Source organism: Patella vulgata, chromosome 5 (assembly GCF_932274485.2).
Source record: "Patella vulgata chromosome 5, xgPatVulg1.2, whole genome shotgun sequence".
Classification (NCBI taxonomy): domain Eukaryota; kingdom Metazoa; phylum Mollusca; class Gastropoda; family Patellidae; genus Patella; species Patella vulgata.
The window spans coordinates 40,925,529-40,949,816 of NC_065883.2; the positions used below are offsets into that span (position 1 = coordinate 40,925,529).

General features: G+C 35.4%; 1 protein-coding gene and 1 long non-coding RNA gene across 4 annotated transcripts in view; one reads left to right on the forward strand and one right to left on the reverse strand.

The window, feature by feature from the left end:
• The first annotated feature begins 1,687 nt into the window (after positions 1–1,687).
• Positions 1,688–24,288, forward strand: part of LOC126820661 (probable tubulin polyglutamylase ttll-15) — a 189,616-nt gene continuing 167,015 nt past the window's right edge. For all 3 annotated transcript variants that reach the window (XM_050548783.1, XM_050548784.2, XM_050548786.1), the window contains exons 1-3: positions 1,688–1,934; positions 2,243–2,284; positions 13,036–13,269. In XM_050548783.1, the coding sequence (XP_050404740.1) occupies positions 2,258–2,284; positions 13,036–13,269 (261 nt within the window). In that variant the 5' untranslated portion in view covers positions 1,688–1,934; positions 2,243–2,257. The remainder of the gene's footprint in view (positions 1,935–2,242; positions 2,285–13,035; positions 13,270–24,288) is intronic.
• On the reverse strand, positions 4,668–6,233 carry LOC126820723 (uncharacterized). Its single transcript, XR_007680113.2, has 3 exons — positions 6,044–6,233; positions 5,729–5,783; positions 4,668–4,762 (listed from the first exon to the last, which is right to left on the reverse strand). It is a non-coding gene; the product is annotated as an uncharacterized LOC126820723 (long non-coding RNA).

Sequence of the window (24,288 nt, forward strand, 5' to 3'; positions counted from 1 at the left end):
AAACCCCATTTCATTATGATTTGGTCTGTACGGCATTCGCAGAATGGCATATACATTTGTTTTCTATTTTTGTGTTATTAATCTTGGATTTCCTGACAGGCTTAAACTTAATTAAAGTGCCTGAAACATTGTTAAATAAAAACGTTTTAAAATTTGTCGTATTTTTTCATTTATTAATTAAAGCAGCTAAGTCTCTAACTCAATATCATCCAAAATCTTCAACATTGAAAACACAAATTATTTGTCAAACTAAATCAACATTCATGTTGTGATCTTACCGGAAAAAGATGGGCTTTTGATATCCAATATTTGATATCCATAATGCGCTTCAGTCCCAGTTGTATCAAGAGACTCGAGGGACGAGGCTAGACGCATTGCACCAAATCGAACGGCGTATGTAGACTGGAATAACCAGACGCTAGAAATGTGCACTCGTTTAAGACTGTTGGCTTATTTCGCCGAACATAACTGATTTGAAATTGGAGTAAAACGGAAACCATTGAATGTAAATCAGTTTATATACATTCATACTACATTATTATATGCGTTGCGACCCACTTTTGTCAATTTCTAGGTCTCAAATGTTAGCGATTTAGCTCCTTTAAAGGAAGATGTCATTAAATGACAGGCTGGGGCTATTTGCCACATGTGGTAAGACAATCCAGAGACTATTTGCCACATATGGCAAGTCTCCGTACCGAAATTATTAACCGATTTCAATGAAACTTACAGATAACGATAACATTAATAATATCTCAGCGTAGGTAAAATTTCGACCACTTCCGGTCAGCGATTTACGAGATATCCGGTTACCACACATTTCATGTGGCACGGCTACAGACAACAATTATCAATCGATATCCATGAAACTTACAGAATATGATAACAATAATAATATCTCAGAGTAGCCAAAATTTCGACCACTTCCGGTAAGCGGTTTCTGAGATATCAGGTTACCACACATTTCATGTGGCACGACTACAGACCACAATTATCTACCGATTTCAATGAAACTTACAGAATACGATAAAATTAATAATATCTCAGAGTAGCCAAAATTTTAACCACTTCCGGTTAGCGGTTTCCGAGATATCAGGTTACCACACATTTCATGTGGCACGGCTACAGACCGCAATTACAAACCGATTTCAATGAAACTTGCAGATTATAATTACTTTAATTATATCTCAGAGTAGCCAAAATTTCAACCACTTCCGGTTAGCGGTTTCCGAGATACCAGGTTACCACACATTTCATGTGGCACGGCTACAGACCACAATTATCAACCGGAAGTGGTCGAAATTTGGCTACTCTGAGATATAATTAAAGTAATTATAATCTGCCAGTTTCATTGAAATCGGTTGATAATTGTGATCTGTAATCTGTAAGTTTCATTAAAATCGGGTAACAATTGCGGTCTGTAGTCGTAAGCCTATTTATAAGTTTTGTTCTCATGAAATACAGCCCAGGTTAGGAGCAGAACAGTAGGACGTTAAACTCCATTTCGTTTCATTTCTCATGAAATACTCCTAACAGTAAACTGCAAAGACATGTAAAATTTTAATTTTATTTCAAACACGTTTTTAAAATGTTGATTTAATCTTTACAAATATACTTTATAAATATAAATAACAGCAGGCGATACTTATAGAACAGACGATATAAATAGATACAGCCAGCCACTCAATGTGCACTCGTCTTTGCGCATTGTACTTTGCAACTCCGTCATGTTTGGTGCATTTGCGGATTGTCCTTTCTACCGGAGTTGCAACATCTAATCGACGTACTACCAACCTGTATTTCACATCAATATCTTTAGCCTAGCTACATCCTCGTCTCAGTTGAACAATTTTTGCTATCTCATTATTAGATTGAGTGTTTCCATAGACTTTCTCAGAGTGAGATAGATTGATCGTGTGAATAGACTAAGACAGGTAGGCCTATATATAAATATAATATAGATTGTCTTTGACAGATTAATTAATACGAAGGGTTTAGTTTTTGGATTATCAATAATTTATCCAGTAATTTGAGGAAGGCATTTTAGGTACTAAACTGGTGTACGCTAATATTATTAGTACCGGTATCACAGAGTAAAAATGTATTTTTACTCTGTGGTCTGTGACCGGTATAGCCAGGAGTTCTTGATCAATGCAATGGAGGTTTGATTTATTTGATGTTTTTTTTTCTGATATGAACAAACAATGCTATATTTCAACATGCAAGTTATATTATGTTACAGTGAATTACTGTTGGAATGGATTACATTGCTGTAGGACTCCGTGTAAGTAGGCCTAACTACTTTATGTTGAGTGAATGTTAAACCCAATTTCTCTCTTTCTATACCTCACTATACTGATATACTGATAATTCTGAGTGGTGGACAGATTTCTAAAGCCTAACCAAACTCTTTCTCACTGTTCACTTAAATCCCCTTACTCAATAATTTATAAAATCTTGTCAACTGACTATGAAAGTTTGTGTGAATGTAACTGGAAATGTAAAATCTTCCTGAACTTGTGTCTTTCTTATGCTAGGTTCCGACTATAACTATAACAATTCGTGCTGCGATTGAAATCTTGGTTTTAATCGTGGAGATTAAAAATACAGATCCTCTTTTGTTTCATTTTTTATAGTTCAAAATTTCGTTTTACTTGTCTTCACAAAACTAGGATCTGGAAGAGTTGTTATATAACCTGTGTTCTGGTTGATGTGAGGGATTAAATTAGCCAATGAAACGGTCTGTTACGGCCAGTTCTTGGCATGCGGTGCAAAGAACTATCGGTAAACCACTAGAAACATCAACGCTGATTGATTAATCAATGTCTGACTTCAAAGGGTCAAAAGCCGCTCGTATGACACCTGAAATGACCTTCCAATACAACCGGTGAGATCTTCATGTAGTGTACGTAGGTCATCGAAATTTTAAAAAAACGAAACTAGATATAGGTCTGTATTTTAATCACATGGCAAATTACACCATTAACTCTATTATTAATTTTAATTACTGGTGCATGACAATTATCTAGAAAGATTTTTATACGCCCACATGGAAATGTGGATGTATATTGCCGTCGGTCCGTCCATCATCCACAATTTTTTTTGAACGCTTTAATGTTTTGATTTTGATATATTTATGTTATTCTGTTATGGCCCTTGTTTCACTTTGTTGCACCTTGTGAACACTCTAACATCAAAAGTTATAAGCTTCATTTAGATTAGTAAAAAGAAGAATCCTATTAAATTTCAGCAATTTCCGTTAATTACATCTAGAGTTATGAACCTTGTTTCACTTTATTGAACCTTGTGAACGCTCTTACGCCAAAAGTTATCATCCAGTCTTTGTGAAATTTATATGCATTATTTGAATTAGTGAAATGAAGAATCCTATTGAATTTCAGTAATTTCCGTTAATTACTTCTAGAGTTATGGCCCTTGTTTCACTTTATTGCATCTTGTGAACGCTTTAACATCAAAAGTTATCTGCTGATCAGTATGAAATTTATATGCATCATTTAAATTAGTAAAAAAGAAGAATCATATTGAATTTCAGTAATTTCCGTTTGTTACTTCTAGAATTATGGCCCTTGTCTCACTCTGTTTCACCTTGTGAACACTTTAACATCAAAAGTTATCTGCCAATCTGTATGAAATTTATATGCATCATTTAAATTAGTAAAAAGAAGAATCCTATTGAATTTCAGTAATTTCCGTTAATTATTCTAGAATTATATGGCCCTTGTCTCACTTTGTTGAAGCTTGTGAACGCTCTAATGCCAAAAGTTGTCATCTGATCTGCATTAAATTTATATGCATCATTTAGATTAGTGAAACTACGAAGCCTATTGAATTTCGATGAAAGTTATCATCCGATCTGTATGAAATTTATATGCATTATTTGAATTAGTTAAACGAAGAAGCCTATTAAATTTCATTTAAAGTTATCATCATTCGATCTGTATGAAATTTATATGCGTCATTTAAATTAGTAAAAAGAAAAATTCTATTGATCAGCAATTTCCGTTTATTACATCTAGAGTTATGGCTCTAGTTTCACTTTGTTGAACCTTGTGAATGCTCAAGCGCCAAATGTCATCATCAGATCTTTGTGAAATTTATATGCATTATTTAAATTAGTGAAACCAAGAAGCGTACCTGATAACATTCACTGATGGGTACCATATGGGTACCATGTGTCATGTATATGGGGCCATTATGGGGAGCCCATATGGGACCCCAACATTTTTGCACCCAACATTCATATGGGATCCATATGGGCAACCATATGGGTACTAAATGGGGTTTGTGTGGGATCTATATGGGTAAGTCATTTAAAATAATATGGGTGTTATATGGGGCTTACATGGGACCTGTATAGCAATGTTAAGAAATGTAATATGGGTACTATATGAGACTCATGTGGGGTGCAAATAAATGTAATATGGGGCTTGCATGGGACCCATATGGCCATGTTAAGAAATGCCATATGGTTACTATCTGGTACTCATACGGGGTGCAAATAAATGTAATATGGGCATAATATGGGACTCATATGGGATCTTGTACCAAATAAGTACAAAACTATTTATATTTGGTTTCATGTTTTATTATTATGCTTTCTCAGTTAGGACGATTGAAATTCGTTGAGATCTCCCATCATCCCGTCCCTTGAATTTGTCAGGAAACCAGTTCAAACGACTAACTGCAGCTTTGATTTCCTTGTTTGTGGTGTTTCAAAACATTGGATTTCTTCTGACTGGATCTGTAATTCAAAAGGAAAGCACATTAGGTCTGTTGATGTGCAACCTGACAAAGCAACACAACTCTTTCCATATGATTTCTTCTTAGACCACAAAACACATACAATTCAAATCTAAATTGCACCTGAAATATGCAGAGGGTTCAAAAAGACTTTTGATGAACGATTGTAAAAACATTAAAATAAACCCCATCGTACCAGAACTATTATTGATTTGCATTTAATTCCAACAATGACGTATCATCAATATTACTTATTAAAAACAATGGTAGCTGTAGCCCCTAATTCACGCTTGCCTTTTTATCCTGTCCAATTGTAACGCCGTTGTACATATGTGACACTGAGATTCTTCATGATGTTGTTAACGATGGACAGGATATCTCTGCCACCTAATCGTCCAAGTCGATTTATCTTGAACAGAACGAAAAAACGGAAAAATAAGTAAGTGCACTATATATTACATATCGAACGAAACTATTCTTCCATAAATTCACATTTATTTTAATGCGAGTTGTCATGTCTTAAAACATGCACACCCAAGCAGCTTCATCATCCTGATCATTAATATAAATGGTTACAGTTTTTTGTGAAAAAAGGGCACCAGACAAAAGCATTTATCTGTCAGTGTTGTTCTAACATACCTATATCAAGAAATTTGACTCGTAACTTTTTTGTTTTGGAGGGGGGGGGGGCATAATATAGAGTCCATACTAATATATATGACTGTCGTTTGTTTGTCATTCTGTTTAAGGTTGGTAGTTACACCAAGGCTGTCATCGAGGCTGCATATTTTGTGTATAGGGGTGGCACCAAACTAGAGTTTTACCAAATTCAGTTATAATGTCCTTTGTATGTATTTCGTTGTATAGCTGATAAAACTTTCCGACGTTTTGTCCAGCGAGAGCAAGAAACATATTTTGCCATGATACACATTAATGCGTGTTATAAGTTGAAAATGTAAATAGTCACCTTTCTTGAAATGACATCTTTCTTGTATCAGAGTTTGCCAATATTTTCAAAATAACTGAAAAAAAGAAACATCCATTCAAATCCATCCTGATATTATTACAAAACATTTATATTTATATAAGTACTTTGATGCAATATACATATATTATCAAGTCAGTTAAGTAACAGATATAGCCTTTATAGGTCAAAACAAACATTTTCAAAATATAGAAACTTTAAAAACTTTCATTTCAATTTATTTTGTAGAAAAGTTGAGTGATACTCCAAAAACCATCAAGCATATTACGTAGTATAGGAAGGATGGGACAAATTTACCTTTGATTAAATTTTGTAAAGTGATTGCAGAGATGTGTACCACTTTGGTCTGTTTCTTGTTAGTACTAACTTCTAGCTGCTATACACATATACTTCTGCATTTCAGAATCTAAAATTAAGCCAATGACCAATTTAACAGACTAAATTGGTTGTTAAGGATGACGCGTTGCGTTGACAGGTATTCACGGTTGACTTGATGAACTCTGCTGTATGGTCAGATATTATATAATTTGAGTACAGAATCTGCTATAGTCATTAAAATCTCAATAGCAAGATACACCAGCCAGGCTGTATTCATAATAAATTTTAGTAGAAACCGGTCCTGATTTCTTTGACTTTTTTCTTTAAAGAAAAATGTATTACGATTCTTTTGCTTTAAAGCTCTACAGAGACGGGCATTTATTTTGAATGGTAGAGTGAAGTTCATATTTCTTAAAATAAAAATATGTATCACAATTTCATTCATAAACAAACTCTATTTTTTATTCATGGTAAACTTATTATAGTCTGTGATAAGGAGAATTCTGTTGTAATCTGTTTAATCTCTGCAAAGTATATTAGTTCACCACTTAATTCTATAGTAAGCTAAAATATTAATAAAAGATCTCCAAATTGTTTGGATTTTAATTTTATTCAAAATATAAAACAAATTTCAGTACGCAGTAGAATAAATCATCTACCTATGGAGTACCTATTTATATTGCGCATAAAGGCTTTAGCAGCTTTGCAAGTATGGCTTCATAATATTATATACTTTTTGAAAATTAATTTAATCTTAAGTTATATTTTTCTGATTTGTTATTACTGTATTGGTTTTAGAAGTGCAAAAGTGTTTTTTTTTAAATGCTGTTTATTTTGAGTTTGATATGTTGGTGATGAATTTGTTCACCTATAATTTGCATAGTCGCATCACCATGAATATAACCAGTTACGATTTCAACAATTTAACGCATTTTTTGTTTTTAATTTATTGATAATGGCCGACATCGTGATCAGCATGTATACATACATTATGGAAGATTAAATAAAGAGCTGACAATTCTAGATATAATAGATAAAAAATGGATTATAATGTAAATGGGAAATGTCGAAAATTTCAGTGAAATTGCTTCAATCTGATTCATATACACAGTAGCCTCGATTGTCATTTTTACCGCTGTTACGATAATAAAAAGAAGACTTGATTATCCATTTATCAAGGGCGTTGGACAGAAAATCGGATACAAATCTATTGAAAATCGGACCCATAAGATGCCATCGAGGGCATTAATTGATTATGGTCTTTTTAATAAATGTCTAATAGTTTATATAACATTTCAGACCTAAAGAAAGACCTGCAATAGTCAGATTTAGCTCTTGCATAATGTTTATGTTTAATTAAGCAAAAAAATAAAATTTTAATGAAGGAGAAATGGGAAATTGAAAGTAGATCAATAAAGAAATTGCAAAAAGACCTTACCTGTAAAAATGCTTATGCTCTTTAACAAATCTGTGTAGTTGTAACATGGTTTAATGTAAATCGCACCTGTATGTGCGACTGTTTACTTGTCATGTAAATACAAGTGTTGAGGGCGCAATAAGTTTAACGTATCCCAAATAAACACTTTAATGATATTCTGATTTTAATTTTCTGAATACTTATTAATATCTACTAAATGCAATGGGTATGATTCCACATTGAAGCCGATACAGGTGTGGCTAATCCCATATGGGTAAAATATTGGACCCAGATTATTTTATATGTGGTAGATGCCATATACATAAGATATTGGCCCCAGATACACATGTGGGTAATCCCATATTGAACCCATATACATAATATACATGAATGTGGTTATATCATATCCGTACCAGACAGGCTTCTGGTGCACATATGCGTAATCCTTTCTGTACAGATTGGTTCACAAAACTAAAAGTATGGATTCAATAATGAACTTATACATACAAATAAGTAATCCCATATGGATACCATATTGGCCCCAGATATACAAAAGTTATATGTAATCCCATACAGATACCATATTATCCCCAGATACACACATGGGTAATCCCATATGGACACCATATTGGCCCCATGTTTACAAAACAGAGTTGTTAATGTGGGTAATCCCATATAGACCCCATATTGGCCCAAGATACACACACTATAAGGTCAGATTATCAATGTAAGAAAGAAGTAAGCATTATATCATTTGGCTTATCTCTGTGATATTAATATATGCACAACTAAAAGTATGGATTCAATAATGAACTTATACATAGACTAATAAGTAATCCCATATAGATACCATGTTGGCCCCAGATATACAAAAGTTATATGTAATCCCATACAGATACCATATTATCCCCAGATACACACACGGGTAATCCCATATGGACACCATATTGGCCCCATCTATACAAAACACAGTTGTTAATGTGGGAAATCCCATATAGATCCCATATTGGCCCCAGATACACACACTATACGGTCAGATTATCAATGTAAAAAAGAAGTAACCATTATATCATTTGGCTTATCTCTCTGATATTAATATATACACAACTAAAAGTATGGATTCAATAATGAACTCATACATAGACTAATAATAATCTCATATAGATACCATGTTGGCCCCAGATATGCAAAAGTTATATGTAATCCCATACAGATACCATATTATCCCCAGATACACACACGGGTAATCCCATATGGACACCATACTGGCCCCAAGTGTACAAAAACAGAGTTGTTAATGTGGGAAATCCCATATAGATCCCATATTGGCCCCAGATACATACACTATACGGTCAGATTATCAATGTAAAAAAGAAGTAACCATTATATCATTTGGCTTGTCTCTGTGATATTAATATATATATGAAAATAAAGTGTATTTGCGTACATTTGTATGTGGTAAGATAATATGGGTCCTATATGGGGACCTTGTGGTATCGCCTGGGCCCACAGCCCATTTTTCCCCCATATGGTTCCCATGTGGCAATGTTTATGGGGTAAATTTCAGCAATTTCCGTTTATTACATCTAGAGTTATGGCCTTGTTTCACTCTGTTGAACCATGTGAACGCTCTAATGCCAAGAGTTATCATCTGATCTGTATGAAATTTATATGCATCATTTAGATGCCTATTTAATTTCATCAATTTACAATAATTACTTCTATAGTTATGGCCCTTGTTTCACTTTGGTCAACCTTCTTATGCTTGATCGATGAAAGTTATCATCCGATATGTATGAAATTTATATGCATCATTTAAATTTGTAAAAAAGAGGCCTATTGAATTTCAGCAATTTCCGTCAATTATTTCTAGAGTTATGGCCCTTGTTTTACTGAAAATTATAATCTGATCAGTATGAAATTGTCTTGTAAATGGCCCAATTACCTACAAAATAATAAATATGCGACAACCCTTGTCGACCGCTCGGACGATTTAGCTGCTGTGGGCGTATGTTTCATTGTCTGACAACCTATCTTTTTTCCAGTTAACAAAGTCTTATCCCCAATCTTTTGGACATAGTTCTAGATACTCTTATTTCTCAACTGTCAAACTCTGGAAATTTAGTGTTTGAATGAAATGTTTAATGTTAATGTTATTATGATATATAGCGATCTGAAAATAACCCAATGTTTGTTGACCTTTTGAAGAAGACCACATTTAGAATGACCTTAAAGAATTTCTATTCATGACAAGAAAAGACATGTCTCTGGGAAATAGGATACATTATTAAAAACTAAAATAAAAGTAAATTCCATACATAACTAATCATTCCTGGTACTGAAATAATTTAAAGAAGTTAATTTTAAACCTCTTTGATTTGGGTAAAAATTATGATCGTATGCATTATTCAGTTAATGATAGGCCAAACTCTATATACAATTAAATTTTATTTTCATGTGGACATATATTGTCATCGCCCCCTGTCCGTCCATCCACAATGTGTTTGTGGACAGTCTACAGGCCACAATTTTTATATGCCCACATTTTCATGTGGACGTATAATTGTCGTCGCCCTTGTCCGTCTGAATGTCCGTCCACAATTGTTGTTATTTATACACTCTAAAGGTCACAATTTTTATCCGATTTCAACGAAACTTGAAATATAGGTTTATCTCCCTAAGATCTCGGACTGTAACTTCATTGATTATGGCCCCTGATTGTACGAAAAATAACTTTTTTAGCTTGTGGACCCTATAGAGGTCACAATTTTTATACTCCTACATTGAAATGTGGTTGTATATTGCCATCGCCCCCGTCTGTCCGGAGTCCACAATTGCTTGTGGACGCTCCAGATGCTAAAGTTGATATCCGATTGACTTTAAATTTATACACAGTGTTTAAAGACCACATAAGATGGCCAATTTTTTTTTTTCTACGTGTAGCCAATGATTACTACATCCATTTTACGGCAAGTTCACACCAATCTGATTAAAATTAATTAGAGTCAGATAAATACGGCTCAAACATATATGGTGCTATAGTAATCATTTCTCGCGATGTATCTGTATCCGATACACTGCCCGAGCTAAAAGAACTACTGCTACAGGATAACTCTAAATATTCTGCCTCCATTCTCTCGGTGAATGATAAAATGACCAATAACACAAATGTTGATGATCTAAGTTTATATGATTACTACTTGAAACCATTTCGTTTCTTATAAGCCGGCTACAATTTTACACCAATCTTGTTTCAATCAGAAGCCAATTATTGTTGGTTTACCGTCGGCTTATTCTGATTAAAAAGAGAATATGACTACAGCAACTAGCTTTATAAAACAAATTCTAAATTACAAAACAAATTATTCCGCAGTCAGTTGTTTTATTTAATTAGGGGATTAAGGAATCAGACATGCGTTACTGAATACTAAGGGTATGACGACTAAGCAAAACTTGAACCGGTTAGTCGGCGGCTAAAAAACCGAACCGATTCGGTTTAGTCGGTAATGAAAACTAACTGAAAAATATTAGTCTTCCATAGTCTAGAATATACGCTAATATACTGGCCTTTATTAGTTTATATACGGAGCTTAAAACTGTAATGGCGACATACATACAGTTCTATGTTTTATGTGTCCAGTACATTAAAAAAATTGGTTTTGTTTGTACTATGTAGTTTGTTCAAATCTCCTGTTTAACCTTTTTAATAAAAGTAATAAATACAACATATAAAAAACTTCAAACAATGACGTATTGATCAATATTAGTGATAAACCGACGAGAAAGCGTATCTGGGCATCAGCTCAGTGCGCATGCCTATTGACCTAACCTGGAGGATTGCTTGTTTCTGATTGGGCACTTCAACCATTGACCTTAGCGACGGACCAATCAAATAACGTATTCTTAAAATAACTTCATTAGGTATGCAAAAACACACTTGCTTGTAATCGCGAGAATATCCACGACCGATTACTGAATATAGTATATCCTGTCTCGTTATTATTATTGTCGACCATTTATCAATGATGTAGCTTATTCGCCCCCATAATTGTCGATCATTAATACATGTATCTTTTTAAAAAAAAAACGTTATAATATTCGGGCGACTGGTTTATATCATGCTGTATTTTTTAGACGACTATCGATTTCCCGAAACTTGAACCGGTTTGTAGGTAAAACCGAACCGACTCCAACTAAACCGACTAATCTTCACACCCTTACTGAATACACACACTGGCTGTATATAGGTAATTAAGGAATAAACATTCTGAATATGCATTCGGTCACTGTGACGTCACTGGCATCGGAGGGGATTAAGAGTGTTTTCGATAATTGGCCAAGTCGTTTTTACGGGAGGTCTATTTTTGCGACTTTGAGTGCAGATAGCTGAATTAATTTCAAACAGATTGGTGTGAACTTGCCCTAAAGTGGATATAATAACCATTGGCTATACTAACTCAAAGTTTTCGGACCCATCTTATGTGCACTTTAAGGTCATGAGGCGAAGAAACCTATTGATTTTCGATAATTACTGCCAGAGTTACAAATGTATGGCCCTTGCTTGATCACTTCAAAAAATCTTGTGGATGCTGTAGAGGCTAAAGTTAATATCGAATTGACTTTAAATTTATGCACAGTGTTTAATGTCATGTGACGAAGAAGTCTATTGATTTTCAGATGGGCTTCTGATATCCAATATTCAAGACAATAAACATTTTACCATTGGTACACGAATCGTGTACCATAATGCGTTTCAGCGCCATTTGGAACAAGGGACTCAAAGAACGCGGCTAGACATATTCCACAAGTCAAGTCAAAAGGTGATGCTATATTCTTATCTGGAGAGCATGCGCAGTAAATATCATCGGTGTAGATTGGAATAACCAGACGCTAAATATTGCAATTCAATTGAGACTTCTGGCGTATTTTGCCGAACATAACTGATAAGAAATTACAGTAGAAACATAAACGGTTGGATGTAAATCAGTTTATATATTCACATTACATTATTAAATGCATTGCAACCCATTTGTGTCAATTTCTAGGTCCCAAATATTAGCGATTTAGCTCCTTTAATATCAGATTGACTGTAGATTTATACACAGTGTTTAAGTGACTGTAGATTTATACACAGTGTTTAAGGTCCTGAGATGAAGAATCCTATTGATTTTCAGCGATTTCGGATAATTACTGCCAGAGTTATGGCCCTTGATCACTTTAAAAAATCTTGTGGACGCTCTAGAGGCTAAAGTTAATATTCGATTGACTTTAAATATATACACATCAAATATATTGATTTTCAGCGATTTCCGATAATTACTGCCAGAGTTATGGCCCCTGATCACCTTGAAACATCTTGTGAAAGCTCTAGAGGCCCAAGTTAATACCCGATTTACTTTAAATTTATGCACAGTGCTTGAGGTCATGAGACGAAGAAGTCTATTGATTTAAAGCATTCATAAAAACAGTCTTAAAGTTCAAGGCGAAATGCACAGAAGATATTTCTTATTGTCCAGTATTCTTACTAAGTAAAATTTTCTTTTTCTTTTTCAAGGGTGATTTCGACCAACATGGCAGACGTTACAGATTACGAACACCTAAGTTGATTTATGTGATAGTTGCCATTTTGGTAATCGGAGTCATTCTTACACTGTTGAATATTTATGAATTACACAAGATGAAAGAAGATCATTCAATGCATCATTCGTGGGTTAGTGAGCCAGAAATAGAGGGTAAAACGGGAAACAATGCTAAGAAAATGTCTGTTTTGTGGGTAACCGGTAAAAAGGTATGACTTTTCAGTTGGTTTTTATTATACGCCCACATTTTCATGTTGAAGTATATTGTCGTAGCCCCAGTCCGTCCGTCCGTCCACAATTGTTTGTGGCCACTCTACAGGTCACAATTCTTATCCAATTATCCAATCTTGAAATATTGGTTTATCTTCAAAAGAGATCTCGGTTGTTTTTGATATTGGCATGTATCGGATGGAAACTTCATGGATTATGGCCCCTGATTGTACGCAAAATCACGTTTTTAGCTTGTGGACCCTATAGAGGTCATAATTTTTAACATTTAAAAAAAACGTTTTAGTATATCCCTGTTACACCCTAAGGATGGCTGAGAACGGATTTCGTGAAAATCGGACCAAAACTGACTGACAAAATGGACGCCCATCGTTCTCAAGTAGCGTAAAAATATGGTATATCAAGGTTGTGGACCCTATAGAGGTCACAATTTTTATCCGATTTTGTTGAAACTTGAAATGTAAGTTTATAACCCAACGATCTCAGTTCCTTTAGATATTCGCACATATCGGACCGTAACTTCCTGAATTATGGCCCCTGATTGTACGAAAAATCACGTTTGTAGCTTGTGGACCCTATAGAGGTCATAATTTTTATCCGATTTAAAAAAAAACGTTTTAGTATTTCACCGTTACACCCTGAGGATGGCTGTGTTCGAATTTCGTGAAAATCGGACCAAAACTGACTGACAAAATATCTGCCCATCGTTCTCAAATAGCGTAAAAATATGGTATATCAAGGTTGTGGACCCTATAGAGGTCACAATTTTTATCTGATTTTGTTGAAACATGAAATGTAAGTTTATATCTCAGTTCCTTTCGATATTCGCGCATATCGGACCGTAACTTCCTGAATTATGGCCCCTGATTGTACAAAAAATCACATTTTTAGCTTGTGGACCCTATAGGGGTCATAATTCTTATCCGATTTAAAAAAAACCGTTTGAATATGTCACCGTTATACCCTAAGGATGGTTGAGTTCAAATTTCGTAATAATCAAACCAAAACTGACAGACAAAATGGCCACGCCTCGTAGTCAAATAGCATAATAATATGGTATGTCAAGGTTGTGGTGGACCTTATAGAGGTCACAATTTTTATCCGATTTTGTTGAAACTTGAAATGTAAGTTTATAACCCAACGATCTCAGTTCCTTTAGATATTCGCGCTTATCAGACTATAACTTCCTGAATTATGGCCCCTGATTGTACGAAAAATCACGTTTTTAGCTTGTGGACCCTATAGAGGTTATCCGATTTAAAAAAACGTTGCAATATATCCCTGTTATACCCTAAGGTTGGTTGAGTTCGACTTTCGTGAAAATCGGCCCAAGACTGACAGACAAAATGGCCGCCCCTCGTTCTCGAATAGCGTAAAAATATGGTATATCAAGGTTGTGGACCCTCTAGAGGTCACAATTTCCTTCTGATTTTGATAGAACTTGAAATGTAAGTTTATAACCCAAAGATCTGGGTTTCTTGCATATCGAATCGTAACTTCCTGAATTATGGCCCCTGATTGTACGCAAAATCGTGTTTTTAGCTTGTAGACCCTATAGCGGTCTTAATTCTTATCCGATTTTAAAAAAACGTTTGAATATATCACCATTATACCCTAAGGATGGTTGAGTTCGAATTTCGTGGAAATCGGACCTAAACTGACGGACGAAATGGATGCCTTTTGCACGCAAATAGTGTAAATATATGGTATATCAAGGTTGTGGATCCACAATTTTTATCTGATTTTGATGAAACTTTAAATACATTTTTATAACCCAAAGATCTTGGTTCCTTTCGATATTCGCGCATATTATATCGTAACTTCCGGAATTATGGCCCTTGATTCTACGAAAAGTCACGTTTTTAGGATGTGATCCCTATAGATGTCACAATTTTTATCCGATTTAAAAAAAGGTTTGAATATATCACTGTTACACCCTTATGATGGTTGAGTCTGAATTTCGTACAAATCGGACCAAAACTGCCGGACAAAATGGCTGCCCCTCGTACGCAAATATTGTAAATATATGGTATATCAAGGTTTTGGACCCTCTAGAGAGAGGACACAATTTTGATCCGATTTTGATGAAACTTGAAATACATATTTATAACCCAAAGATCATGGTTCCTTTCAATATTCATGCATATCAAATTGTAACTTCCTGAATTATGGCCCTTGATTGTACGAAAAATCACTTCTTTTTTTGAGCTTGTTCTCTGTCCATCTCTTGCAAAGTGTGGGCGTATATTGCATGGCAACCGCTTGTTCTTTCTCAATTTTATGTCTAATGCCAATTCTGACTAGCTAGTTCAAACCAATTTAACATTTTCACTGTCACTGGAAATGACATCATTTAGACAAAAACTGTATTTTTAGTCTTCAAAACAGATATTTTATTCAAATGAGTCTCATTTGTAATGTTTTTAAAATTATGATATTTGTTCAAATCAAGAAATAAAATAAACCCATGGTTTCTAACTTGTATGGTTGCATCATTACCCGTCATTACTGCATCGCAGTTCTTGTTAACGATTTGTTTTTCAAATTTTTAGATTTCGACGCGCTCACAATTAAGCAGATTTAACAGTAAAAACAAATTCACAAATTACTACGGCTTATTATGAAAATCGTTTCAAATAAAGCGACCAAAATAACAAAAGAAATTACAAAGTTGTTTTAGGGAGGCCAGCTCCCAAGAGTGGACACCAGAGTGATTTCCAAAGATGATTGCATGTTTTTATAAATAGAACAAGGTTGGTGACATATGGATTTATGCATGCAACGGATGTGATATAAAGTCTGAAATATATGACATGGGGGTTGAATCATTTTTTTGATCAGGAATATTATATGACTTCGACTTCCATTTTTGGGGGGGACTGAGAGTTAGATTTCTTTACATTTGACTAATTGTCCAAGAAGGGTACCCTAGTTTCTGAAGGAAGAGAACCAAACATACCCTAATGCGAACATATTGAGAAGACATGTAAATCGGCAAAGAGCAGTTTCTTGTGAAAATATGACTACAACAATACAATAACTTAATGGCTGGGACAATTTTTCGTTTCAGAAACCATATATGTATACATGTCTACATTTAATAAAATACCAAGCTTTATTTAAATGAGGTGCTAAAAAAGGGAAATAGACATTTATGTCATTATAAGACCAACATTGAACAGACCACAGTTTTCATCCACATTACAAAATCATCCCCGAATAACCTGTCGCCTCTGTCTACCAACAAAAACAGTTTTCGCGAGTAAAGCATGCACCACGCTGCCGATAGTATAAATTACATAATGAAAGTTGGATTCACTCGACCCAGTAGTTTATTAGTACCGGGAGAAAAATAACAAAGCTATTCATACAATCGTAAACAATGTCAATATTAACACGTGTTTAAATTTAGCTGTTCTTATAAAGCCCCTATTTCCATATTAAGTCAAAGCTTGCTATTTTGCATGCGAAGTCAACATTGTTATACAATGTTTGGTCGAATCACAAGATGTTAAGACAAACGGCTAAATGAACACGTGTAAAAGATATTAGTGGACGTCGGTCTTTTGCATGCGAAGACAAGCTGGTTACACAATCGGCCCTGGTCCCTATTTGCATTAGTGTTATTTGATATGTGAATTATCAGTTGTCATATATGTGGGAATTACTTTTAGCTTGGATAGTCCTATTTACAACCCAGGTAATAATCAATCATTTATAAATTAAAACGCCCACATGTAATAAAAAATATATCAGTGACAAAACTAATAGGTTTTCATTAATTAGGCAATTTTATATTTATAAATTTGCTTTCGCAATAGATTCGTTAATCTGATTGAGGTTGGTTCGGATATTGGTAAATAACGATGCTGTGTGCGATCAATTTTAAGATATGTCCAGTTATAGTTCAGTGGTACGCACGATAATATGTAAACAATTAAACCCACAAAAAAGACAAATATATAAATAACTACAGCCAGACTACTTTAAAATGTAACTACAGCACATATAAATCCATGTATAAAGACCTACACTTAACAAAGACCGATCTGCATAAAACAAGTGGTCGAACAAGAAATCGCACGGTAAATTTGATTTAACACCTTTGCTGCAGTTATAACACGCTTTCGAGAAAACTCACCAAACAAAGAATACACACTGTGTCAGTCGTTTTTTAACCCGTCCATTAATTAACACACACAGTACAGTAAACGCACCTCTAGCGATAATTGAATCACCTTTCACTACTTTCAGTCAATTTCTCACCCCTGTATCTGTATCTACAGATTTTAGCCATGCAGTATTAGATTTGTTGCAATAATTAGAATTTTACCAATATTTGCAGAAATTTACTAAATAAGGGAGAAAACTATGCCCTATTTGCACAAATATCACCTTTCATACTTCTCGGTGATATATTCTCTCTCTGTACCATTGTATTAATCAAAGCATTTTCTTCAGTTTTCATACTCAATCTGATTTGACTTTATATCAAATCTGTAAAGAAATTCATAATTATCGTTCGAATTTTGAAAATACGTTGCTTACGAGACAATTTTTGTTATTTTTCAAAATTTTCAAATTTGACCTACATTTTTGGATACCTGAAGACCATCCGATTCCAGAAATATAAGTTTCATTCTGAGTTATCGCCCTTTATTTTTCGATTTTTGTTTCGAATTTTCTGCCCATTTCCCAACCCTTATATTTTTTGGAAAGGATAAATCGATATTTCTGAAAGTCCTGGAACATAAAGCTATATAGTCAGACCGCTGCATAAAGCAATTTCAACAACGATCAGGGCCATTTTATCTGATCAGATAATGTAATATATCATTACAGAGCACTGTGGCTATCTAATTGCCCAAATTGGTTATTAAAACTATCCCGACAATAATCTCCATACCGGAAGTATGCAAAAAATGAAAAAAAAAAGGTTTAAAAAATAGCGCTCTTGTGAAAAACTTGATTTCTCCATCAGATGTTAGCAGACCAAAAGAACTAAAGTATCGCTTGATAGCCCCATTAATGGACTATGATATGACATCTAAATGATACGATTTAGATGGCTAGAAAATAAATTATGGTACGACGAAAATCTAGTATTTTCCGTTTTGGAGCATTTTAAGACGCCATTTTCTCGAAAACGAAAACTACAATTTTTCTTAAATTTCTTTTACTCGGAGTCCTATTGGTGGACTATGGCGTGAGTCCAAAAATAAAAGCATTGAAATAATATAAGTGGTCCAAAAAGAGCCTCAACTTGTTAAAACTATCCCGACAATGATGCAAAAACCGAAAGTAGTCAAAAACATATCCGATATTTTGAAAAAAAAAAGTAAAAAAGTAAAAAATGGTGATCTTGCGAAAAAAAGTGATTACTACGCCATATTTCACCGAATCAAAACAACTAAAGTGTCATTGGATAGCCCGAACAATGGACGGTAATATGACATCTCAGTGGTAAAGATTCGCTGGTTAGGTAATATATCATGAGATGCTGAAATCTAGTATTTTTCTTTTTGGAGCCTATTCAGACGCTTTTATCTCGAAAACTATTCTTATTTCCTTTCTTAAACTTCTGGTACTTAGAGTCCTAACGGTGGTCTAGGGTGTGAATCCAAATATAAAAGCCTCAATATAGTATAAATCGTCCAAAAAGGGTCAAAATCTATAAAAAAAAAGGCAAAAATCGTTATATTTGTATAAATCTAATGTACGTCTAATGGTATAAGGGAGGTAACACATTGGAATCAGACTACCAATTATTTGCTTATTATCGTTAAATATCTTTGAATTTTCCTTTCTTTTAAAAACTGTCCAACAGATCTTTCTGAAACTTATGGTACAGGAAGTTAAGTTCCCATACCACTTGTTAAATTTATTCCGATAATGATCCGTAAACCGGAAGTAGCCGAAAAAATATTTGAATCAAAGCAACTAAAGTACGTTTGGTAGCAAGTTCAATGGGCTATTGTATGACACACTTCCTGTCTGATTCCTGAAAGCCGGTTCAGTGCTGCTTGCAGGTCTAGTTCTTCATATTAGGGTTTCACACTGCGTAGCTTGTGTGAAACACTATTGTTTTTGTTATTATTATTCTTCTTATTATTATTAGGGTTTCACACTGCGTAGCTTGTGTGAAACACTATTGTTTTTGTTATGGTTATTATTCTTATTATTATTAGGGTTTCACACTGCATAGCTTGTGTGAAACACTATTGTTTTTGTTAAGATTATTATTCTTAACAATAATAACTATGACTACCGAATTCCGGCTAGGAACTTTTCACGTTGGTACCTAGGTGCCCTGAGAATTTCAAGGCGATACCTGCATTCCTTCAAGTCATTTGTTCTTGGCACGGATCCAGGTCATGTGCCGTTCTCATTTTTTCTAAGTCCAGATATGGCTTCCGTAGGGGGAAAAGGGGGGAATTTCGCCCGACACCGGAACGGATTGTCCGAGAACCATGAAATTTGGACACAATACGCCTATTACCACACTGGATTCTGTACTTTACTCCCATTTTGATTCGATTAAAAAAAGGAGTTTTAGCAACAAAAAAAGATTTTCGGAATTTAATATTAGTTTTAATTAATTTTGAAATTGCAAATGCAAAGGGATTTTATCTCCTCTTCCGTATGTGATAGGTATTAGTACTATACACATTATCCTTAAAAGACAATTTTTTTAAAATGACCGCAACGATGTTTGCGACACTAAAATCCGAAATCGCCTATTTTGACCTTTTTTGACTGCTGAGGAATCCTTCCGGTGGTCCAAATCTCTGGAATTTCTAGCGGTTGGCTGTGCCGCGATGATATTTATCACAAATTAAAAGGAGAAAATGCTCAGATATCAAGAACAATAAAAAATCGATAAAATACGGAAATGTTTTAAGCAAAAAAAAAATTGATGGGTGGGGGTGGGTTTCGAATTTATTTTCAACGTTCTCGAAATTCCACTCTCTTCTTTTTTTAATATGTGATAGCTAGAAATTCAAGGTACATTCTGTGCAAGTTTGAAGGCAATCGGACCACCGGAACGATGCCTGTGCATTGAAAATCAAACCCGGTCGCAAAAATTCATGAACGCTTGTTCATGTATTATGACCGCCATCTTAGGTCAACCTGACCTCGCGGATCCACCCGACTCCACCAAACCACTCCGAAATTCACCCAAAATCCACCACAACTTCATTTGACTTCGCGCCTGCGCAACGCTGGAACCAAAGGTACCATGACTACCAAATTCCGATTAGGAACTTTTCACGTTGGTACCTAGGTGCCCTGAAAATTTCAAGGCGATACATGCATTCGTTCATGTCGTTTGTACTTGACACGGTTCCTGCCGTTCGTCAATTTACGGATTCTGTCAGGGGATACAATTGGAATGTCGCTACGACACCGGCACCGATTGTCCGAAAACCATGAAATTTGGACACAGTACGCCCACTACCCCGGACTCTGTGCTTTACTCCCATTTTGATCCGATTTAAAAAAAAAAAGTTTTAGCAAAGAAAACGATTTTCGGAATTTAAATTTTGTTTTAATTAATTTTGACATTGCAAATGTAAATTGATCTTATCGCCTCTTCCGTATGTGATAGGTGTTAGTACTATACACATTATCATTACAAGACAATTTTTTTAAATGACCGCAACACTAAAAACCTAAATGGCCTATTTTGACTTTTTTTTGACTGATGAGGCATCCTTCCGGTGGTCAAAATCTCTGGAATTTCCAGCGGTTGGCTGCGCCGCGATAATATTTATCATATACTATTCAAAAAAAGTAGGGGATATTTGATTTTTAAGTGTTATTAAAGTCACCTAATGAAACTGACGAAAAAACAAATGACAAAATGAAATGAAGTTCACATTCATCGATTTATTCCAAATGATCGTTAGACTAAGTAAGGCACAGACTGACCATTATAAGGGTAAAATGATACCCGGGGTCAAACAGCAAAGTTACCACAGCATCACAACCAAGTCAGTAACGGGTAAATCCTCCTCTGTTTGCCAAACAAGCATTGATCCGACGTGGCATACTCCTAATGAGACGTCTAAGGTCATTTTGGTCCAGATTGTCCCATTCCTGTTGCAACGCAGCAGCAAGTTCTTGGACATTGGCAGGACGTTGTTGACGTTGACGTAACCTCTGTCCAAGCATGTCCCAGACATGCTCGATGGGGGAGAGGTCGGGACTCAGTGCTGGCCAAGGTAATGTGGTGATGTTCTGTTGTTGGAGGTAACCTGTAACGATCCTGGCCCTGTGACATCTTGCGTTGTCATCCTGGAAGATGAAACGGCGGCCATGACGTCGTGCGAACGGCACAACATGGACTGCCAAGATGTTGTCCCGGTAGTACTGGCCTCTAACACGCCCTGCAACAACATGTAAAGCCGTTCTTCCAGCAACAGTGATGCCTCCCCACACCATAACAGAACCACCCCCAAATCGATCATGTCTGATGACGTTAACGTCTTGGAAGCGCTCGTTTCGACGACGCCACACCCTCCTACGTCTGTCCAAAAAATCAACAGTGAACCTTGACTCATCTGAAAACATCACATTGCTCCAGCGTCGATTATCCCAGTGTTGACGATCCCTACACCAACGACGTCTTGCCTGAATGTGATGATCTCTCAAACAAGGGATCACGCGAGGACGTCGGGCGCGAAGGTGACCCCTATGCAGTCGATTCCGAATCGTCTGGCCACTCACTCTCACACCAGTGTCTGTTTGAAGACGAGCGCTGATCTGATTTGCTGTGATGACACGATTTCTCAAGGCCAAGGTACGGATAAATCGATCCTGGGCTTGAGTTGTCGCCCTTGGTCGACCTGAGCGTGGTCTGTCCTGTACAGATTGTGTATCACGGTATCTGGACCATAGCCTGCTTATGACAGACTGAGAAACATTCATCGTCCGCGCCACAACCGCCTGTGTTGTGCCGATCTGTAGCATGCCAAGGGCACGTAACCTTTCATTTTGGGTAAGCCGACACATATCAAAATTTGTTTTCTGGTCACTAAAACAATTAAACTGATGTTTCCACCCTGGAATTCAATGCCACAATGACTGTAACATTCAAAGTCAGAGTCGTGCAAATCTTGGGTTGGACCCCCATGATGATCCCAAGCATCACCTGCATTCCATGCGGTAGCTATTGGTGCGTTTGGGCGTCACATGTAACTGGAAATGTTTCTTCTGTTAGGTTCTATAGTGACTTTTTTCGTAGTCATTTGCATATTTTAGTATTATGCCCCCAAAATCAAATATCCCCTACTTTTTTTGAATAGTATATATTAAAAGGAGAAAAATTGCGATATTATACTTACTGACATGGGAGTTATATTTTCTGAATCCTTGAAGGAATGCCTAAAAACGTTCAGAACAGAATTCTCATTTTGGTCAACCGATTACAGCAATCCAAGTCTCAGTTATTTCCCTTTAGTTTCCAGATTATTTTGTTGCTTGGGTGCAATGTTTCTCACTATATTTAGACTTGTAACTTCGTGACTTTTTCACTGATTTTGATAATTATTTTTTGTTGTTCTTTTTTCTTTTAAGATACTTGATATAATCCATGTCACGTGACGATGAATATGAAAGCTTTCATATCTGCATGGGACAGTAGCAGATCTAGTTATTATTATTATTATTATTTACCGCAGGAGCCTATTTCTCCATGATTGAAAACAGATATCGATCTGGGGTTCAATTTTCTATCGGAAAACCATGTGGTGGTTACTTGATAAAGTATTTTTGAAACTTCTGCGCAGACCGGAAGTGGCCGAATTTTGAACGGTAGCAATAAATCAAAAAGCGACCGTGGTTTTGCCAATTCTTTACCTATTTTAAAACATTTCACATTTTTGGAAACCCTGAATCTTTTCCGAGACAATGGCTATCTCACATTTTTCAATTTCGAACATTCATCTATGGCTTTTGTCGTTCGAAATTTGAAAGTTTAAATTTTTACAAAAAACTTTTTTATTTATGAATATTTTTTAGTCGTGTTTTACAAAAAATTAACGAGTCATCTGACTTGGGCAAAAATGTGAATATTTTTTGTCTCAGTAATTTTCCTTGGCCGCCATTGGCTAATTCAGTTTATCAGTCCTAGATTAATTATTTATTGCTCGATTTGTATAAAACAAAGTTCATATACTCCGTTGTCTCAATTGTCATTTTTTTGGTTACCGATAGAGATATCTGTCGGCACCAGTAGTGGCTTAATTTTACCAAAAACTACAATTTTGACAGTTAGGTAGATTTTTCTCCCTCCTTTTATGGCATATTGTTTGCCTATCTGTATTGACATTTTGGTGTAGAATTGATGAAGAGGTATTGAATATCTATGTTCTGCCTGATTTGGTGTCCGTTTTGATTGCCTATCTGTATTGACATTTGGGTGTAGAATCGATTAAGAGGTATTGAATTTCTATTTTCTGCCTGGTTTGAGACTTTTATGGGGTAATAATACACCAAGTCGAGAAGCGTTGTTTTATTTTTGCACTAACACGGTCATGATATTTTGTCCCCAGTCTGCTATGAATATCAGTGAATTTAAATTTTGGTGGTCAACCCTTATACAAATTCAGTACTCTGATGATCCCATACTGTCATACTAGCTGTGCTGTAAAGGGAAGTTCTCGGCGAAATTTAGGGAATGGGCTACTGCATGTAGAACACCAGTGATTCAACATTGGAGAAATTAATAGTGGTCTGCCTCCAAATATATTGGATAATCAACCATCTAAAAAAAACAACTCCCGGTTAGGCATGGGCAAGGGAACTTTTCGTGAAATATTGACAACCGTCTAAAACCCCTCCTGTACGTTGAAGATTAGGGGGTTGTGGGTGTTGGAGACTACGGGACTTGATGCAATGACAGACCATTGTTATTTCACGTGTATAATAGCTAATCGTGAAAATATATTTCTTATACCGACTTGGCTGATGAAGAAATGTGGTTTAACATCTATTGA